This window comes from Rhagoletis pomonella, unplaced genomic scaffold (assembly GCF_013731165.1).
Source record: "Rhagoletis pomonella isolate Grant_MI unplaced genomic scaffold, Rhpom_1.0 Rhpom_scaffold_00007, whole genome shotgun sequence".
Lineage (NCBI taxonomy): Eukaryota > Metazoa > Arthropoda > Insecta > Diptera > Tephritidae > Rhagoletis > Rhagoletis pomonella.
In genome coordinates, this window is record NW_023458561.1 from 50,207,658 (window position 1) to 50,230,673 (window position 23,016).

At 35.2% G+C, this 23,016-nt stretch overlaps 1 protein-coding gene across 2 annotated transcripts in view; it reads left to right on the forward strand.

Annotated features, from left to right (window-relative positions):
• The window catches only part of LOC118743000 (epidermal growth factor receptor), a 231,635-nt gene that overhangs the window by 164,077 nt on the left and 44,542 nt on the right, over positions 1-23,016 (forward strand). Inside the window, exon 1 of one of the 2 annotated variants that reach the window (XM_036475451.1) lies at positions 6,945-8,452. The exons of the other annotated variant lie outside the window; for it this stretch is intronic. Coding sequence (XP_036331344.1) covers positions 8,167-8,452 — 286 coding nt within the window. The 5' untranslated portion in view covers positions 6,945-8,166. Of the gene's footprint in view, positions 1-6,944; positions 8,453-23,016 lie in introns of those variants that run through there. 2 annotated transcript variants of the gene reach the window in all.

Sequence of the window (23,016 nt, forward strand, 5' to 3'; positions counted from 1 at the left end):
GTAATATAGCTGCTGCGGTGTGCGTAAATTTACTACGAAAGTGTGTACAAGTTACAAAATACACATCTGCTGTCTGATTTCCCCCGTAGAATTGTGTAAAGCCGCTAACAAAAAGGATTTTTACACACGAAAATGTGTAAACGAGGGCACTAAAAGCTGTTTACTGTTGCTAAGAAAACTGCCAAGCCACACACTGGATAAATGGCATAACTCAACCTAGGTTTACTTGCAAAATGGATAAACCTTTACCACTAGTCGGCTCCAAGAGTTGAGTTGTCTTGATCGGAACTTCCATGGTTTTCAATTGCCAAAGGTAATTTGGCAGTTATCCATCAGTTATTTCGGGTTTCAAATTTAGGAAAATTTAGATTTTCCATTTAGGGAGAATATTTTTTGTCGCACATTTCGGGTGCATAATAGTGCTCAGCACACATAAAAAATCTACACTAATCTATACACATAACTCTCATTACCATGAAAATTCTTCCCTCCTCACCCAAATGGCGCCCGGCCGGCCACTCAAGTGGCACCTTTGTTTCTTCAAGTGCTTCACAACGTAAGTCCACTCGAAGCATAATGCCGAACTACTTATGGCATTCGTTTCCCTCAGGTACGAGTATTATGAAATACCAATTCGAAAGCATTTTGTACAACAAAATATGTCCAAAACAAAAATACCAAATAAAAAAAAATAAATCACAGCCAATACAATAGGCCGGAGATTAGACGCTGTAAGACAATGCAACGCCTCTGTTAGCAAACGCAGTATGATGCATGCAACACATGACATTGGATCGAAAAACTTCACACCGCGCTGCCGACACCTGCCGCGCGCGCAGCAACTGTCGCTTTTTCGTTGGTATTGGAATTGGTGAAGGCGTTGCCAATGTGTATGGTAACAACCGTAAAATCAAGAAAATATCATTTTTGACTTTTGCTTGCTGCTGAGCAACTACAAAAGCAAGTATATGTCTAGCAGAGTGCGGCAAATGAAGCATTCCATCTCAAACCAAAATATGAATATATGCATTGGGGTGCATCACTCTTCAACCAAAAAAAAAAGAAACGAAAGAAAATCGATACTGTTTGCTCAATATAAAATGTATTATATTTTAAGACTTCCGCCAAAATATTTCGGACAAATAATAATATTTGCTTATGAAAATTGAGTTTTTTTAAAATAATTTTTCCAAAAAATCACCACAGATGATAGAAGAGTTTAAGATTGGCACGCCAGCATAAAAACATTTGAGAATTTTATCAACGCAATCAAAATAATGCAATTTTTTGGGGTATTTTCAAAACAGTCTAGCTCACGTAAATCTTAATATTTTTCCGAAGTATTTTAGCGGAAGCCTTAAAATATAATAGATTTTATAATACCTGTAGAGATAGCGCAACTTTACTTGGTGCGGCACCTTAATGTACATACTTTTACTTACATATATGTATAGCATTTATGCTTTCGTTTGTATTTTGTTTTGGGGTCGTAAAGGATTTTCAAAGAATACGAATTGCACGTTATTAATTTTATGTACGACTGAGTGCTTGGCTGACAAAAACGGACTGGCAAGCGAACCGAACATTCAGCGGGTGGTAAGCCTGCATGCATACCTGGCGGCAGATGAAGCTAACGATCGGTGTTTCTGATGCTGCAATGCTGCCTGTCATTTCACATTTGGCCGCTGCCTTTGGCCGCTTGCTTTTTTCTCCTTTCATTTAGTTCGTCTGTGCATCGATTTGTGGCAACCCATGTTCGACAGCGGACAGGTGAAGGTTGTCATCTTTGTTCTCGTCGTGGTTTTTATTGTCGCCTTGCGCACTTGTTGTTCTTGTTGTTGTTGTTATGGGCATTAATGTTGATGAAATTTGATTCCCGCGTTGCATCTTTTCGGTAGAGCATCCAGTATCTGAGCGAATGTCGCGCGTGTAGACCTTTAAAATTTAATTTGTAATCTCTGAAGATATCTGTCTGGTGAAAAGTTAAAGCGAAACATATGTACATATGTACCTATAAGTATGTACATACAAACATACGTATGTATTAACAAACATAAATATGCATGAGTCCGCCGCCTCAACGTTCTGTTCTTTGGTTATTTGTCGCTCATCAGCTCATCTACACTCCCCAATCAGTCGCTGTTGCTAGTAGCTTCACATCATTAAACTGTCCTCGAGCGTTTGCAGCAACCTCTTGGAATTTGCTTAATTATTCAATATTTATTAGTTATTTATTGCCTGTTATTAATGTTTTATTCTTTCCTTTTCTCTTTTCTTTCCAGGTAAGAGATGCAAATATATATTACTGATGATTTCTGTGATATTGAATATCTGTTCAAGCTAATCGTTGACACGCAAGTACATATTTACTTTTGTCTGTATAAATATTTATCGAAGGCGAGTTTGTCCAGGATCTTATCGCGTTTGGCGAGTTGATTATCCTACATAAATCGTGTGACATACATATTTCCTTTGAATAAATGCTTGTGTTTGTTTGCTTAGACTTGTGCTGGCGTCAGTTTATATATGTCTTCGTCATGTAATGCAAATTTATTTACATAAGTATGCAGGATCTCCTTTATTTGTGTTTGCATAGCCATAGCTACATACATACATATGCATCTTTTTTTTCAGAAAAATGGATTTTCTGACTTGATACTGTAGATGTACTTAAGGATATTTGCAGATAATTATATATAGATTCGTTGTACAAAGAATCTTGGTACATATTCATAAATACACTGTAGTTAGTAAAAAATTTTAAAAATTATTCTAAATGTAAAGTAGTGAGTTGACAGCCTGTATTGGTACACCTGGTCTATTTTTTGTGGTTGTTGTTGTCAACTGATCTGTTTTGCATGTCCTACATACGAAACCTCAATTGCCATTGATTGTATCAGCATCATAGTAGTAGTTCATTGTAGGCAAATGTTAGGTATCTTCACGTAAAAAATATTATAAAAAATTTCTTAAAAATCATTTGAAACGTTTCCCCAAAATTAAGCATTTCTTTCAAAAGTCGCATGCTTTACGATTTTTTCTATATGTAATGAGTTACAGCTACGACAAGAAGTTTAGCGTTCCACTTCCGTGGTTTCCACCAGTTTTTTCGATATTTATAGGCGTTCTTTTTTGAAATCTTGATTTTTTCAAATATCGAATAAACCGAATATTTTTAACGAACAAAGCTGTTTCTTGTACTTCATAAAAATCTTGACCTCTCAACAAAAGTTTTGAGTTTTTGAAGTTCTCAAGGCTTTTCCCAGTTTAAGAGAAACCCCTAAATAGTTTTAAAATTATATATTATAATTCTACATGTTTGGCCGGGCTTCTGCTTCTTGATGTTGTGACACAAATGGAGAGATCGGCACTTTTATTCCAGTTCCGAGAAAGCTTTTTTATGGCAGAACTACACTCGGAGATTTACTATTGCCTGCCGAGAGGCGACCGCTATTTGAAAAAACTTTTTTTAATGTTTCTGGGACCAAAAATTGAACCATAGCACTCGGCTACGACGGCAAGAGTACTACACAAATCCGAAAAAGGCAGAAAAAAACAATTAAGTATTAAAAAAAGTCAAAATTAAACCAAACGTGAATTTTCACTGGTTTTGGAAAAAAGGCGAATAATCGAACACCCTAGTTCCGGTTCTAGTCTTGTGACATGTGTAGTAGCCGTGGCTCAGTGTCCAGTGAAAATAGCAGTTAGTCCATACAGATCCAAACTACCCAGTTTGATGATAACTGAAGTCCGATTTCCGCAGTAGGTGGGCCACATACACCTGTAGGCCCTGTAGGATTGTTGTTTTTTCACCCGAGGTATCCTATATTTTTCCAGCGGCCCTTTATATATGTAGCTTAGATGTGTAAGAGCTTCTTCTACCACTGAGGTATGCCGAGCCGACTGGTTTTTGGATGGCTAGCTCGTCGGCCATTTCGTTGCATTAAAGCTGCTGAGTGTACCGGCTGCCAGATAACGTACTCTCTGCATTGTTTTATTATGCTAGAGCCAATGGCCTTAATAGCCGCCTGACTATCTGATAAAATGGAAATGCAGGTATCTGCTAGCTTCGAGGCTAAAAATTTCCCCTTTTATATCAAAGACTTCCACCTGAAATACACCGACCGTGTTCGGTACTCGAATAGACTTTTTGATTTGGAGGTCAGTCGAGAGCAGGGTCTCACACTTCAAAAACAATTTTTGAGCCGGCTGTAAAAAAAATCTGCTTTAAAATGTTCACTAAAATCAATATCGTTCACTCCTTCCATAATGGTAAAATTATGCTGAAGGTTTTCTTAAAGAGAATTAGGTTTTACTTTTTGTTTGTTGTTGTTTCCGACATGGTGTGTGTATGATGTATTTTGGAACGAATTTCCGTCATCCCTTGTCAAATTGGGTTTGTCTCCAAATACAGAATTAGGATTGTTGAAAGCGTAAAAGATACGTCCATGGCGGTTCGTAGGTTCTTTCCACAGACGATATTCCCTCAACCTCAGGTATCAGGTGCCATCGGCAATAGCCAACAATTGTACACTGTTGTAATGAATTGCTCCTTAGCAGTTCAGTATTAGATTCGCGGGTATACCAAATTCTGACATCGCAGCATATAAACAACTCCTTTTCGAGCTGTCGAAAGTGGCTTCGACAAATAGATGGTGTGCAAATAATCAAAATCCTCAGTCAGTTAAGCGTCCAGTGTCCCTAAGTCTGACCACAGCTATTGCGCGTACATTGCCAGAATGTGAGTGTTCCTAAGTGCCTCACTGTTCCAATGGAGCAGACCGTTGTACCCGCTCTAGCTAGTCCTGCCTAGTGGGGTATAATTTGTCAAAAGTGAACGAAACGAATTTCATCTTACTAGGATTTACAGCGAGTCCACTCATTGCACGTCACTTAGCCATCCGGTTAAAGTAACCTTGGATTAGAGCATGAAATATACCTAGAACTCCATTCCCCACCAAGAGTCCAACGTCATCCGCATAGGCAATCACCCGTAAGCCTAATCATTCCAATCCAATTATTAGGCCGTTTATGCCCACCCCAAGGCGAGCCTCTGGTTACGCAATGATTGATTGAGTCACTTCCCCTCCGTATATGCAATGTGTAAGCTCAATAAAGTCGGCTTCGGCTACCATTTTAACCAGGGATTTCACGATAGTCCCGAAAAGGCATTGTTAAAAGCTTTTTCGATGTCGATAAAGGCCCCCGCCTAAGCGACTTTGGCCGAATTCAACAAAGAACGCCAGTCGCTTCTCTTCTGTGCCGACTGACGCCAATTGGAAATACCTTCAGATCTGGAGCGCCGGAGTCCATTCGAGTGCAATAGGGTATAGTCGCTGTTCTGCGATGCAGCTACAGTTTCACCGCTATACTCAATCCCGACACTTGCATCCTCGTTCGCACATTCTGGGAAACGTAAGCAACCCATGTGCGTGACGCGGTAACCAATCCGAGTAGAGCCTTGGGTCACGCCACAAAGAGAGGGAGCTTCGATGAGGCCACGCCGACATATTCGGTTTAAGGGCTCACTGAAGTCTGCAGCGACTGTTCACCAATAGGTGCGGCTGTAAGCGGGCGTCTGTCTTGGAGAAAGCGGCTCGCTATATAAACGTGTATTCGGTTAAGAAACCATCCTTCTCAGCAATAGGTTGTGCGCTGGGTTTAGGATCCGCCACGTAAAAATCATTTCCAATGAAAAAGACACCGGCGTTGAAGTCTTGAATGATGGTTTTCTTTATTGACTTCATGATTAAATAGATATATGATCAGATAGATATGTGTAGCATTCGAATAACCATCGGGTGGAAGTACTTTAAAAGCCCCCTTACCTAGCTCAACTTATATATGAATTTGTTTCAGATCGGAGGGTTTAGTATTTTAAACAACGGCGAGTTGCAGCTTCATGCCCCATCATTTGTGCAGTTTCTGCACCTATGAAGGCACTAGCTGGCATATGCACACAAATACATACACACACGCTCAAGCTTCAAACAGTTTTACTAAGATTGCATAAAGTAACTGCACAAAAGCAATTATTGTTCTAGGCATACGACTCCTCTTCAACATAGATGAAGGTATAGATTGCACAAAACAACAACAGCATTCAACAACAGAAAAGAATGCCGAAAAAGCGCATAGAGCATACTGGAAAATACTTCTAAACACAAATTATTATGTATAAGACTTTTTACCAACGAACACACTCATACAAGCCAACACTCATAGCGTGAAGTGTGAAGTGAAAGATATCACCAAAGCTGGTGTGGACAAGAGAAGAAATCGAAAACCCACGCGCCAGCCGACATCGCACAGAGGCAGACGGCAGACATGCCAAACAGTAAACAGTTCAGCTCAGCTTATAAGGCAAGAACTTCAAGATCGAGCAAATGGCTTAAAGATTTACTGCTGCACAAGCGCGCACACATACAAAAATTCGTACGAGTATTTATGTCTTCGTTTATGCATGTATGCGTGTTTGTGTGTGTTTACTTTCTTGCACAAAACGAGAAGCCATGAATCCAAGTGCGCTCGCGCTGTATTTACTCAGGTGAGCGTCGCTTAATTGCACAACACCTGAACGCGCGCGCGCTCGCCCTCTCAGCGGTAAGTTTTTCGCCGCGTTGCCGAAGAGATTGTTGCGCTCATGTTTACTTGTTTGGTTTGTAAATGACCTTTCAATAGAGATGACAGCGCTGTGCACTCAGTTGGTTTTCTGGTTTACTCTGCTTGGCTTCGATCTGTGACTCTCGCAGTTTACGCTCGATTTAAAGCCGGGATGATTGCGGCGAAAAATTCAGCTGAAACCTGGCTGTGTGTGCGTGTTGTGTAAGCGTTTGTTTGTATTTTTTCGGATTTTTACCTGCTTTGCACTGTTGCGCGTCCATGCGGTGTGGCATACGGCATACCTTTGCATACCTGTTCAAAGTGTTGTGTCTGTGTTTGCGAGTATCTGTGTGAATTCGCCCCTTTTTCTGAGGCTCTTGACTATCGGGCCAAACTTTTGGAATAATTCCCAACTTTAGTTGAGAGTAAAACGTTTTGTTGCGCAGACGCCGGAACGCACACGGACTTTGATATTTTTTTTTCAAATGAAAAAAATTCTTGGTGAATTCAAATTTAATAAAAGCTGTTGTTTTATCATAAAAAATTTCGAGCTGCGTTGTCGCTAATGATACATATTCGATTTGTGCGTACGTGTTTGCTGGGCGTTGAGCAAAAAATTTTAGTTATTAAAAATCTGTGTGCCGTGTGTTGTTTATTTTCACGCCTTGAAGTACTCAAAATCCCCTGCAAAAATTATACCCCGCGCCTTTGAAACAAAAACAAAAAAAAAACATAAAACTAATTGGAACGCGTCGTATTTGTGTTGGAAATTAATTTGCAAAACAAACAAAAGATACGCCATACATTGGCACAAATATTTGCGCAAGCACACAAACGAACGAATATAGGAGTGCATCCAGACAAAGCGCTGTAGAAAAAACAAGTTCGAAAAGAAGAGGCACCCGCTGCAAAGGGTATTGCCTGCCGTACGTTGGATGTGGTGAGTGCGCCCCAGCCAGTTCAACCACTGCCCATTCGAACGCGAAAGCAACAACTCGGCGCGAGTAGTGACTGCGGCAGCTCGTCGCGAAACTCGTTTGTTGTGCAAAAGTTTGCGAAAAGCTGGTAACGGCGCGCCGCGCTGCGCCATTTCAACCACAGCGACCGAACGAAAAGCGAAATCTCCGCGCCCGCGCTTTTGTGTCGTATCTCTACGTAGCTGCTTGCAGCTCAAACGAAACCAACGACAAATGCGCGTGCGTGCAAATAACAACCGCACAGGAAATTATTGCAGCGCAGTGTAATTTTGCGAGAAAAAACCGGCGCGCATGCGCAAATCATATAACACTGTATACGTGCGGGGTTTTCGTCGTGTTTGTGTGTGTGTGTGCGCTTGAGAAGCATAGAAAAGTGCTTACGTATTTACTCGTAAAAAGTGCACAATTTTTGTGAAAATACAGTTTTCGATTTATCATACAAAATTGAAGTTTATACATTTAAACCTCTCGTCTACTATCAACACCTCACTCGCACACGCTCGCTGAATTACGCCCCTTCATAGAATGCCGTCAACGTGTCAGCATTATTGCTGTCGTAGTTGCTGTTGTTGTTGTTGAGCATAAAATGCAGAGCTTCAAGCTGGAGCGATTGACGCCACTCCTGCTGTTGGTGCTGCACTTCTGCGGTTGCGTTGTAGATTCAGCGCTAGCGGCGCGCAATCCTCGACAGGGTGGCGGCAGCGGCAGTAAGAATGGCCGCGCGGAACGTTATCGCGGCTCACAGCAAGCGGCGAGAAAGCGTCACAATGGTGCGGGTGGTGGCGGCAGCGGTGCGGGTAGCGTTAATGGCGCCGCGTCCGTGCTGGCGCAAAATCATGAGAACAATCATACGGAATTTGTGAAGGGAAAAAGTAAGTGAAGTAGTAATTAAAACTTATAAGATCAAGCAAATAAGTTAGAATTACGTAAAAGGAAAATAAGACAAAATAAAATAAATTAAAAAAACCAAGCAAAATGTAAAATAAAATCGTATACACAAAAAATTAAAAGCCATGCAGTAAAATGAAAGCAAGGAGATAACTTTAAACTAGTAAGGTTCGGAAATTTTAGTTCGGCAAGAGTATGAGGACTCTCGGCGTATTTTCTTATCTGAGTGATACACTAATTTGTATTATTATTATTGAGCATAAAGCAGTAAGACCTTGAGATCTATTGCGTCTCCTCTCCATTCAGTGTCTGAGAGAAATTAATCAATCAATATTAGCCTAAGCCTATGTAATTAGACTATTCCCGAAGTGTCTTTTTGGTTTGCGTGTCAGTGCAGGACACCATTCCAAATTGTACCGCACACTTTCGTTATCAGTTCCGCAAAATCTGCACTGCTCACGCCAGTTTAGTCAAGTGAATTCTCGTGACGGTTCTTAACCCTTTCAGGGTCATAAGCTTATAAAAAATTACAACTTGAATTCATAGAGGGCGAAATAATCGAATTCTGATAAAAAAAAATAAATGAATTTATTTAAAAAAATTACTTTCTCTAAAAATGCTAATTAATTTAATAATTCGGGTTCAGCGGGTCTAAAACCCCATATATATGAATTTTCAGATTTATTCAATGAATTTTTCCCTACTTGACCTTCAACTGACCACGAACCTGACATGATGGAGGCGAACGGACCTTGAATTCGCATTCAGCGTGTCGAATAACATAGGGATATATGTATAAGAATGGTTTAATATGCATACACTTTTTTCTTTTGTGTAAACCTGTGAAATTTTTTGCCAAAGATTTTTTTATTCTTTCCTAAGTTTTCTTCAATGTTTTTTCCTTGACGAAATAATTTTTTGTCCTATTATTTTTCCAAAATATTATTTTTCCTAAATATTATTTTTCCTATATAACCATTTTCGAAAAAATCTTAAAAGTTATATGTTTCCTTAAAAAATGATATTTCCCTAAAAAACTATCTTCTCTGTTTTTTTTTGTAATTTAAAAATAACTGGATTTTCTTCCACCCACATTTTTTTTTCTGATGGTATTTTTTTTATTCTAATTCGGACTATAATATTTTTTTCTAAATTATGGTTTTTTCGTAAAAAACTACCTTTGTTTTGCTCAAAATAAAATTTCTTAAATATCTTGGCCATATATTTTAAGCATTGCGCATAAAAAAAAAATATTTTCACAATAAATTTTTCTAATTTTGATAGAAGCATTTTTTTTCTAAAATTACATATGTAATAAAAATAGGTACATTAATATGCGCACATTATTATCAGTGACTTTTTTGAAATTTATTTCCTTTAGTCTTGAAAGGGTTAATTTATTCTTGGATAAGTTTATACATTCACCAAAATGGTTACACTATGCTCCTATGAGCAATTTGGGGTGTTGCAAGTCTAGTAGAATACGTCTGGAACGTTTTCTGTGAGGTTTATCCCCTTATTTTGCCAAGGTAGAGAGTCCACCCTTTCCTATTCCGCTCTCCCTCCCCCTCTCTGATGATACCGGATCGTTTTTCCTTTCTTTCCGAGAACAAAATCTCGATTAGTCACACCAAGAAGTTTTAGCTTATTAGGTTACTCCATCACCAATGCTGTGATAAATACTTGTGACCATTCTTAATAGCGGTCCAATGACGATAGAGCTCGGTGACTAAAATGTTTTGAGAAACTCTAAAACCTAAAAACAGGAATGGCTGATACTGAAGCTAGTTTTATTCACTTAGCATTTTTGAAAATTTAGAAAATTCAGCCATTGTTTGGAGAGAAAATATTTTCCTACCGCTTCCGCAGAGGTAACTATTATTAGAAATCTCTAAGATTCAGCATGATTGCTCCATGGCTTTAAAGCTTTGAGTGCTACATTTTCAGCACGAAATTTCTTTAAGCTTTGCTTTTTTTTAATTTGGGGGTTTGATAAGAAAAAATGCTACTTTTTTATGCAAAGCACTGCCTTAATTACATATTAAAAAAATTCACTTGTCAAATCATAGGTAAACAAAATTTATGTGTTGTCATAATCAAATCAATATTATCCCGCAAAAGTTTCGCTACATACCGCTCTGGTGGCTGCTGTCATTAAATGTCAATATGCTTCGGTATGCTTGAGTATTTAGTGTATATACGCTGGTGGGCAAATAAATAGGGACGCGGAATTTTAACAACCCTAATTAGTTTTGCTTTGTTTTTAATGTTTATTATTTTTTTATATATGTAAAGCTCATTATCTATAAAAAACCATGTATGTAAGTAAAAACTGCAAACTTTATAGAAAAATTGACGAACTTCAACAATTTCGAAATTATCGTATGTGCCGGTAACAAATTTTAAAAGAGGACGTTTTTTATACATATTTTTAGTTTTTTTTTATGGTATTTTTTTTTACTACGTATTGTCTCATACGATAAAATATTCAGTAAATTTTTGTCGTAACTACAAAGATTTTAGGTATAATATCGAGCCGTAACCGTCAAAATAACGTAAGCGACATTTTTTTCAAAATTTTCTTTTTGATGCAGAAATGTATCTAGATGCTCTAGGAATATTTCTGCATCAAAAAGAAAATTAAAAAAAAATGTCGCTTACGTTATTTTGGCGGTTAGGGCTCGATATTTTACCTGAAAAAAGGGTAAAAATTTCCATCAGAATGATTCATATTAGAATTGAGTTATCTATGCGGTTTTGTAGCCCATTCAATTTTGGTAAAATAAAATGATTTTTGGGAATTTTTATTTGCTGTGGTGTTGCGCTTTTTCCTCCAAATAAAGAATTTTCGAAATGTGTGAAAATGACTGCAAAACTGCATACTTAATTTTTATCTAAAAATTGTAATTAAAAAGTTCAAAATTTGTCGAATTTTCCTAATTTTTGTGCGAAGACCTATCTACATGGTTTTTGTTCGATTACGAGCTATACTTTTATAAGAAAAAATAATGATAAACATTAGATATTTAAACAAAAGAGTAATAGCCAAAACGTGTTAAAAAGAGACACTGTTCTATTTATTTTCCCGCCACTGTAAGTATGTATGAAAACACTATATGTACTTGAAATGTCTGTTGGCTGTCTAACTGGTGGGGGCTGTCTGCATGCGATCAACCAAATCAGCACCAACACCTAACTTCATACGCATATTTACATACCTATGCGACACTTAATTGGTATGCAAACGCTGGCGTCCATAGTTCACTCCGTTTCGTACGTGCAACGCATACTGACGTCACCAAATGGGTGTTGCGTATAGCAAGAAGAAAAAAAGAAAAACATATTCTTACGCGTACTAAGCCAAACCATAAATGCGGTGCTCTATTCTTATGCACCTACTTCTGCGGTAGCTTCTCTGCACTCACTTTTGCGTGTATGTGTTTGTGTGCGTGCACTTTCTGTGCTTTTTGAATGCGCATTGCTTCGTGGCGCTCATTTGGAATTTTCGCGCCAACAAATGCAATCAATCTTGACTGTTCTAAATCTGCGTAGCTACCAAAACGGCAGTTAACAAATAGTTGGCATACAAAAAAAAATGGCATTAAGTAAACGCAGAGAAATGTGCTGTTTTGTGCCGCTCTTGGTGTTTTTTTGTTGCAAGTGTTTTGAAAATATTTAACACAAAAACAAACATGAAACGCTTTTGCTGGAAGGTAGCTACATACTAGCGATATGTCTTAGACGGTTGACGTGCAATATCGAAGGGGTTATAAATTATGTGTTGCCAGGTTTTTTGAATTCTTTTTTTTTTATATTCTAGCTAAGATTATATACATATATGTATGTATGAATGTGTGTGCACATGCTCGTTTTACTGACAAGCATTGTATTCACTATTACTAACTTTTTCGTATGTACTTTAGAGTTGTTTAAAATTTTCTCGCTTTTCCTTATCTTATCAGCATCACATGCAGCAGTTCAGCAGCTATGGACTAGCTGGCTGTCAGTCGTAGTGGCTACCAATTTGTAGCTAGCTGCCTGCTTGATGTTGCTTCACATTTTATTTGTTTTAATTTAAAATGTTGTATTTGTTTGTTGTTCTGTTGCTTTAATGCTCGTATCTTATTTGCTGATATTTATTGGGGTTCACTTTTTGGGCCATATTTCGAACGCTGCCATTGCATTTTGTTGCTGTCATAAATTTTTACTTTATACTTACAAATCAAACAAATAAAAAATTGTATCCACAAAACATATATGATATGTACGTGCACGTATGATACCTGCCTCAGCTCACAAATATATGTAAATATTTATATAGATATGCCCTGCCCAAGCTGAAGTCTGTGCAGTTATAACTTTTGAACTCCATTTTTATATTTTGTTTATTTTCGTTTGTTTATTCCTTTATTTATTTATTTATTTTGTTTACCAACTTTTGACTCTTAGTATTTGTTTTAGTGCTTGCAAGCAACGTCGCCCAAAAACAACCCAGCTAATTATTATTTTTTATTAAATTTTATTTACTTAACTATTTTTGACTAATTCTTTGTGGTTCCTAAGATTGAGTTTTTGTGTGTATAGTAAACTATTAACTTTATATTTGGGTCAATCGATTGGCAGTCTCAAGGCAAAATAAAATAATTGGGCCAAAATGCATGTGATCGCTTGCTTGCTGTAGCGTTTTAGATTACACACACTATGTATGAATAATTATAAATCCCAGCGTGAGGTGGTATTATTTATGCTGGATTCCTACGTGTTGCTAGCGCTCATTATGAATATAAAACGCTTTTAAAAGACCTTAAAATTTCATTCGAAAATGTCAGGTTATACTGTGCGATAATTTTATGACAATTCCAACCATTTTAATTTTATAGAGACTTCTTTGTTGGTGGCATGAATGTTTTGCCTAACAGTAATAAATTTCTAGAATATAACAATCTTCTAACGACCTTCCATATTTGGTTTTTGCGGGGTTTCTTGAAGAATACCAAATTATTTATTTAAACATTTTTACGTCGCAACTATAATTTATAGGTCCGACAAAAATCCGCACTGCTGATTGGTACCGAGTGGAAATGCTTGCATCACGGGGCGCTAATCAATGAATTGATACGCTGTGCTTTTGAGCGCAACTATATGAAACGTACGCACAGCATACCTGGAAACCTCAATTGGTTTTTTGGGTTCCAAGTAGAGGGCCTTAAAAACTGGGAAGAGCATAGATATATATTAAAAGATTTTCTTTACTCATTTAGATCTTCTTTAACCGACTTCAAAAAATGCAAGCCGGCACTTATTGCATGCATATTGACTTTGCAAACATAAAAGCAGAAATATGGTTCTCTATACACATTTTTGTTTCGATTGCAATGCATAAATTTTCAAATAAATTAGGTAAGAACACAAAAATGCTTTAAACACATATTTTCGAAATTTAAGCTGTTGCAGTTTGAACAGCAGTATGTACATACTTGTGCTTTTGCATGTATGTGCATTAGGCATATGACTTTTTTTCTGAAATTAATTATAGTTATGAGAAATGATGAAAGCGCAACTAAAATACGGTTTTGCCTAAATTTTTTCAAAAAAAAGGCTGCACAAGAGAAAAAAAAGTGTGCTAAAAAGTATACTTACATATAGTACATATGTATGTACATACATATATATATGGCAAATCCCAGAAATAGTCAACCAAAAACGAAAAACATACATGCAATTCAAATTACCGCATTTTAATAACAAAAATGACATAGTTCAATATATATACATACGTATATTAATTTTATATTTATTTTGAAACTTATTTGAGAAATCTAGTTTACTCCTCCTAAGTACTTCTTGAATCAAAACTGTGATTAGGCTTTATTTGTAAACATTGTATATTTTAATAAAATACCATAATATCGATTTGAAGAAACCGAATTATGACTGCGATCAAAAATTTATTTCTAAAATTTTCTTCCCATTGAATTATTTTTCTAGAGGTTTTACAAAAATAAGATTCCTATGAAAAAAAAATCCGTCTTAGACTTAACTGTCATCGGTGATGTTAATGCTGACCTTCTAAAGGGCTTGTCAAGATAATTAACTATTGAATTTCAAAATGAAAATTGCAACCATTAATGACAATTAAGTCTCAGATGGGTTCTAACATCAGAAAGTAGTTTTTGTGTAAACTGCAGATATTTAGGTCGAATTGAATATAAGCCCTCGTAATACTTTTTTAATCGGATTTTCATATGAGTACTGAAAAATGTATCTATAAGTTGAAAATTCCAAGTCAACGGAACAAGAAAAGTATATGTTTTTAGTGCAACATTTTTTTTACCAAATTTTGACAAAAAAGTTAATTTTGTTGGTTTTTCATCATCCCTCATACTAGATATATTTAATTTTAGAAAAAAGTCGTATGCCTTATGTTCACATATATGTACATTTTTCTACATTTTACGGAATACGTATTTTTATAGACATTTACTTATTTATTTACATATTTAGATATGAGTGTTTGTACACTTCACTCTTTGCCCTTTATTTGATTTATTTTATTTCGTATCATTTTTTGTTTACACCGATTTGTGTTTTTGCGTTGTTGCTGCCGCTGCTGCTGATAAATGATGTCAAAAAGTGGAAAAGTGACAAAAACAAAAGCAAAGCAAAGGATAAAGCTAAATAAATATTAACACAAGTGTTAACCGAAAAGAAAGTAAATAAAAACAAAGCATGAACAAATGCAATAAATATATATAAAATATAATATAAATTATGAAGGTACATACATATAATCCACTTACCGACATTTCTATGCATGTACCTGGTGCATATAAAATATATGTATGTATGTATAAGCATCAGAAGATTTTCGGTTGATAAATTTATAACTGCAAGCGCTTGCTCACATATTTTTTTCTATGAATTTGTACCTGTGCATACATACTTAAATATGTATGTATGTACGTGTGAATGTAAGTAATTCCCATATCAAGCTGCATATTTGTGCGCTCTTGAGTATGAAGGTATTTTTCATAGCGAGTTATCGAAAAATGCATGCTTCATTTACACAAAAATACACAATGCACTGCATGCAAACACATGCATATATGTATGTATGTATGTATATATGCCAAGTTTCATACACATCTAAAAATGCCTGCACTCACCACAAACAAACTCAAGCTATATTTTTGACTTTTTATTGCCCCAACTCTCATATCAGCTGCGTTACAATTGCATTCGGATTCGGATGGGGCAGATAACTCGTCAAGTACGATGTAGTGCAATGTCTTTTGATACGCTTTGGATGTGCGAGCATTTTGCTGATAAAGCAAAACAAAATTTACGATAACAATTTAATTCTAAAGGCAGTGTCACACGATTGGGCATTTGCCCAAAATTTGGTGCAAATTGTATGCCAATCGTGGGAATGCACAAATATTTTCTTTGTCCCAATCACGAAAAATAATTTGTTTAAATTTTTCAATAGAAGTTCACCGGTTTATACCAATCGTGTGACCACAAAAAAAAATTTTTGTCCCATTTTTTTTTTTCATTTTGACCAATAGCCCAATATAAAAAATGTACAAATTTGTCAATCGTGTGACACTGCCTTAATACTTTTGTTAGTTTTTCAAATTTAGTTGAATATAGACCTTGGTTATGTTAGTTTGACAGCTCCCTTACAGGTAGGTACACGTGTCTTAACAGTACTTAATACTTTATATTCCAAAATATTCAAACAATTTATTAAGATTGAACGACAGTTTACAAAGAAGTTCTTTGTATCCGTTTAAAAGTATATAGGCACCGACGAATTTTTAATACCTATCATATCTATCATTTATTTTTTTTTCGCGCTTTTCCTTGTGCCTGTTTTCATGTTAAAATAGCTTAATGCCATTTACACTTGTAATTAGGTTAGTTAAATAGAGTGACAATATTTTGGCTTTGAGGTTGTACCTATATTAAGATAGATGAGCGATGCAGTGAGTATACAAGCTTACATAAATATATAAGGAAGCTAGTAATTTGACACTGTAAATTCTGCTCTGATTATTTAATTACATAAATAGATAGAAATACAGTTTAACACCGTCTATGAACGTCAGGTGGCCTTTACAAGAAGCTTTCTCAGGTTAGAAGTATCCTGGGGAGTTTGCCATTGTCTGCACACTTGTTTCGCACCTCTAGTTACTCGGCTATTGTAGCCGCCGATTAGACCAAGATTTGAGGTTAACGACGACAATTGAAGCGACTATTTCAGAAACCTGTAAAGTGCTAAAAAAGTGGTTTAGCGAATACTAAAAAAACTGTTCTATTAGGAGCGATATTTTTTGGGGGAATCGGATAGATTTTTTATTAAAAATAATTATAGTATCGAGTACACAAATAACTTTTTATAATTTTAATTGTTAATTAGAATTTAATTTTAAATTGTTCAGTTAACGGGTTTCTGCGGTGAAGGACTTAATTATTCGTTGTTTTTTGGTAAATAAGATTTATTTATTTATTTAAAATTTAAATTTTTTATAAATGAAGAACATACAAAAATTGTGGAAAAGTATAAAACCGACTTATAGAAAAATTATAAAAAAACAGCAATGGTTCCTGGCAATTCCATTCTACAAAATTTTAATGCTATAATTGGTATTAACAATGTAAATAAAATAGTACAAACTTTTTGTTTATTTTTACATGTTATATTTAGGTTAGGTTAGACTAAGTTAGCGTAGATGATTAGTACGGGCTCACTTACTTAGCCCATTCATTTCTGCTTAGTATGATCAGGAAAGTGGCTACTCAAACTCAACTCTTAATCATAATGCACTTTTGTAGCGAGTTTTAACAATTGTTTAGTCCTTTGGTCAGCAATTTCCTTCGTTAAGGAGGAGAAAGCAAAGTCAAAGATAGTTGAGTCGTGAGTGTTCGGAAGCGCGATAGTGACACACGAGATGTTGGAGCTACATAACTTCGGACATGTCATTAATTCTTAAATCTGTGTCAGTCCTTACTCAATGTAGTGAGATGTCGAACTAGTATTCTACAATCCAACTTTCGATATCATTTCCATAAAACTAATTCTGTCCTTAAGTAATTCAGAGGGTGGTAGGTGCCTGGCCTGCTTTCCAGTCGATAAAAGTCCGTGCATTCCCTTTAGGCCCTTTGTATTCTGACATCCAGTAAATTTCGAATCAAAGTAAATAACATTTTTGAACACAAATCGAGTTTGTCATTATACATATGTAGCTATAGCTGCCTTGAGGCAAAAACATATATGTATAAGAAAACTTTTACTAAAATAGTTTACAATAACCTCGATTGTTTCAATATTAATTGGCTAAAAATTAGAAATGTTTACTACTTCTGGGGGAAAACTGCACATAATGGCGCCAAACCAAACAGCTAAGCAATTCAGAGAAGCAACACTTCTTATCTGCATACATATAACTCTAAAAATTATTTTATATGGTGTTAGTTCAGCTGCGCAAGAATAAATGTGCAGTTATTTTCTACAAAATCGTCTAAATTGTATATGAGCATGCGATAAATAAATAAAGTTTGCAAGGGAACGATTAGATCCGCTCTACCGATGAACAACTTTGTAGCTAAGCGATTGAGGGGGTCCTTAGGCTTTTCGCTACTTACTTGCTTAGTTTATCAAAAACCGATTGCAAAACTTACTGTACAAATCAGATTTCTGGCTTCGCTTATCAACCCGTTTGTTGCCATAGAATAACAGGAGCACAACTTTGGCTGCCAGCTGAGCGTTGCTTAGATGAATTTTGCGTTTTATAAAAACATTTTTATTTACATTTTATTCTTAGAGCTGTACAAAGTAAAAATAAAAAAAAATAAATATTGCTTAATGGTAGCCAGTTGAATTGCCGGGCAAGCTGCCTTCTTTCTCATTTTGCCAGTTGACTGTTTGCGCAAGTACGTACTTATTTATGCAATTCATATTATGTGTATGCGTGTGCGTTTGTATTTTGCGCGCTCAAATATTAAAAATGTCAATATCAATATTTGTTTATTCAAATATCTACACATGTGTACATACAGTGGCGGTCAAAACTGGATGAATGGTGTTTATTTTTTAATATTCACAATGCTTTTCAAGCCTTAATTTTTTTGATATTTTTTTATAAAAGTATGGTTCATACTTTAACAAAAGCTATATAAATCACACTTTCAAACTTTATACCGAACTTAGAAAAATTCCACAAATTTAAATAGAGTTTTTAGAAATTTTTTGGGTAAACAGTTAACAAGCTTATAAAATTATGGTAAAATGAGTGCAAGTTTGAGCGGCTAAAAAATGGCATTGATTTTTATTAATTTTTTTTTTGCTGACGGATTTAACGTTTTTTTTTTCATATAAATAGCGAAATTTAGTAAAACTGACGTTGACTTTTTTATTTTTTTCGCAAACGGTCTTGCGGATATTCTTCCACAAGAAATTCGTGCTTATATGGAGAAAAATGAAAAACGCCGTCAACAAAAAAAAAAAGAAAATTATTAAAAATCAATGCTACTTTTTAGCCGCTAAAAACTTGATAACTGCATAGCCAAAACGTTTCTAAAAATTCTGGTAGTGTCCAACCGATTAATCGGCATCGGCTAGTATCGGCACAAAATTGAGCATCGGCATCGGCATCGGCCTTTTTTCGCCGATTCTTTGCCGATTCTTTGGAATTTCTTTTCAAATGTTCAGGTGAAGCGACAGCCAACTTTAAAAAACATTTGCAGACAGCTCACAAAAATTATTTTTATGGAGAACACTGCCAGCAAAAAAAATTGCCAAAAATTAACGGGATTTTATAGCAGCTTGAAACTTGCACTTCATTATACTAGAATGGAATGGTCTACAAAACTACATACCAAAATTCTGATTAAAAAGTTTGAAATTTCGGTGAAATTTTGTGCAAAAGAGTGTATTTTTGTACAAAACGAAATGAAATTTTATGTTCCTAAATATTTTTTGCTTAGCACCATATAAAAAAGTGTTTAGGTAATGTACATAAATGTGATATATGTACATATATTTTTACACATCATATGTATGTATGTACATACATGTGTATGTAATGTTGCATAACAAGCCAATTAATTCAATTATTCCTTTTGTTTGTTTTTTTTTTAACGCCGTGAAATGTACTGATTTTATGAATTAATACATTTATTTGTAATTTTTTATGGAATCGGCATCGGCATCGTCCGATTCTTTCCCCATAAGCCGATTAATCGGCATCGGCATCGGTACCTGAAAAAAAAATTGGAATCGGTCGGACTCTAAATTCTGGTTAAAAATCTCGAAATTTAGATAAAAATTTGATTTATACAGCTTCTTTGGAAACATGAACCATATTTTTATAAAAAAAATATCAAACAAATTTTAGCTTGAAAAACATTGTAAGTATTAAAAACGAAACACCATTCATCCATTTTTGACCGCCACTGTATGTACATATGTATGTAAGTAGGCGAAAAGATATTAGGTACGCAAATATCGCAAAGGAAAAATTTGCTGCACATACATACATAGGTACATACATATGTATGCATGTACATAAAAATGCCAAATCAATAAAAATGTTTGTTTAAATTAGTACTTATAACGATATTTTCAATTAGCTTTGGCACAATTTTATTTTTTTTATTTCTCTGTTTATTTTTTTAATTTTATGTTTACAATCAATTTGGTTAGCTGCGGTTCCATTAATTTTTTTATTCCTTTAGTTGGGTTTTATTTCCACTTAGGTGACTCTGACTGTGTGTTTAGGGTATTTCATAGTTCTCAGAAAATTCAGCATAAAATCTGGAAACAATTTTGAAAACTCGTTATTTTTTTGCTCTCTGCAAGCTTTTGCTGATTTAGACTAGATCTAGTTAATCATGGAAATTTCCAGAGGTAACGTTTTATATTTTTATGTCTCTCTCAATAATGTTATTTTTTAATGTTGCTCTTTTCTGTCTAAGTATACGAGTATGCAGTATAAATTTATATAATACATCTGTGCATATATATGTATGTATTTATATTGGGGTGGGTAATTTTTTTTTAACCATGCGCGTATAGCATAGGAGGGTCTAAAATCAATTTGGAGTTTGCCAAATTGCAAAATTAAGTTCCGAAGAAAATGTGAAAATTTTCACTGTTGCGTCCTGTGCTGGAAGTTTTAAGAAAAATACAAGGGCAGAAATGGATTCGTCATACCAAAAAACCCCGTTTAGCATTTTTTATACAAAATTTAAGCACTTATTTACGACACTACAACAAAATACTAAGAAACTTATTTTCACTATTTGGCAAACTGCAAATTTATTTTAGACCTATTGCAAATTTGCTTAGAATTCCACGTAGAATCGTTTTGTGCTATAAATACGCATATAGTCGAAAAAATCTCGCATACAAATTGACTCGCCCTAATGTACCTACATAAATACATATGTATCTAAAACCAATTTCGCCCCTTTTAATAAGCTGTGTAAACATGCGTATGCAAACAGCAAAGACTGCACATTTTCTTCGAATTATTTGCCTTCTTTAAGCTTTAATTCTTTGCAACCTTCTTACGTATTTATATCGGGGGTAAAATTTGCGCTTACATTTGTTATCTAAAACGGATGTGTATCTGATTATCGGTAAAAATTAACAAATAAAAATATATTAAAATACTGATAGGCAGCCACCTACATACATACCTACACTGCAGATGTGCGCTTTTAATTCCTATCCACCGTGAATATACGTACGTACGGTACATGCTGAGAGGTGTTAATTTATGGAAGATTTTTAATATTAGCAAACAAACAAATAATTTAAATACGTGGTTCGCGCTCCGCATTTGAAAAGTTAGTAAAAAAATTATCGAAGTTTACATTTTTTTTTATAATTAAGTATACTTCAACAGGAGACGTAAGTTTCTTGTATCTAAATTTAGAAATAATTCTATCAAAGATGCGTTCCAATTTTCTAAAAGATAACAGGAGACACAAATTCAAACTACAGATTGCTTCAAGATTTCGCAATTTAAAGCTAATCTGTTGCTTCTAAAACTGTTTTTAAAAACCTATTGCCCATACCGTAATTAGCTGCAAGCAATGAAAGTATTGCCAACCAAATATGTAGACATTGCTGACTGAAGAAGTCGTTTTACAGCAACCCACTGACCGACCACGAAGCCAAAAGCTCGTCAATATGCGGCAGATTATGCTCAGGGCCACAGCTGGCAGTATGTAAGACATACAATGAAATTTAAGTTAAACAAAAAAATTATATTCATTGTAGAAACATGCATACTAAAGAAGCAAGTTAAAAAAAAAAAAAAAAAAATTATTATTAATCGCTTTAATGGTCAATATCAAATGCGACTTAATGTAGTGGCGCAGCAAACAAATCGCAACGAAAATAAATAGCCATGAAGCAATACGAGAATTAGGTGTATGTAAAATAGAAAAAAAAACAACGCAGCGAATTTAGGTAAATAAATTGAGAAGACATGAAAAGCAATAAGCCGCGCCGCAATGCGCGTTTAGAATTGGAGAATTAGTCAGTCGATTTTGCTGGATTTAGGCAGCGGCACGTAACTGGTTTTGATTTTGTGTTTGCCTTTTTGCTTTGCTTACCAATTTTCATAAATTATATTTCTATACATACATACATGTATGAAGGTGCATGTGTGCGGCGAGCTTATTTTATGTACATATTACACCAGCTCACAGCTTCAGCTAAAAAACTGTTTTGAAGAAAAATAATAAATTAGCAATTTATTAAAAAATGAAGTCGAAAATGAGCGGGTTACTGGATTTTAAACAGTAAGTTACGTGAAGTGGTCAATTTTCGAAAAGAGAAAACTTACTTTTTTGCTTGATTCTGCTAGTTTTTTTTTGCATAAAAGTGCCTATCTTTAGCATGATCTGCCGCCATTCCTTCGCTTCTGTTGAGCACTAAATTTCAAATACAAACTTCAAAAGCACGCACGCAGTTTTATCTCAGCATCTCGGAGGTAGCTTTTGAGCTACTTTTTAACGCCCGCAGCAGCAGTTAAAGCAGCATATTCCAAGAAAATTTTAACAAATTAAAAAAAGTTCTTTAAATATATGTAATTGAGTAAGCAAACGGAGGAAAAAATCTTAAGAATCAGAAAAAATTAAAAAAAAAAACTTGCTTATTAAAATCGACTCATTATCTGCGTTCAACGATCTAAATGACAGCAGTGAGATGTACGAGCGAAAAAAGGTCAAAAACTTGGAAAATATACAATAAAAATAAATTAGAAATACGATGCTTATTTTTTTTTTTTTTTGTTACCTTCACTTCACGCTGCCAGGTGTATGCGCTTGATGAGCATAAAATTCCTGATAATACTTTCATAATTAATTCTCTTTATTATTTTGTGGCTTTTAAGAATTTATTAACTAGTTTTGGTTTGGTTGGTTTCTGAGTGAGATGTGTGTATATACCATACATACAGTGACGGGCAAAGAAATATGGATGTCACATTTTAACAAGTTTGCTTTTGTTTATTATTTTTTATGAAAATAT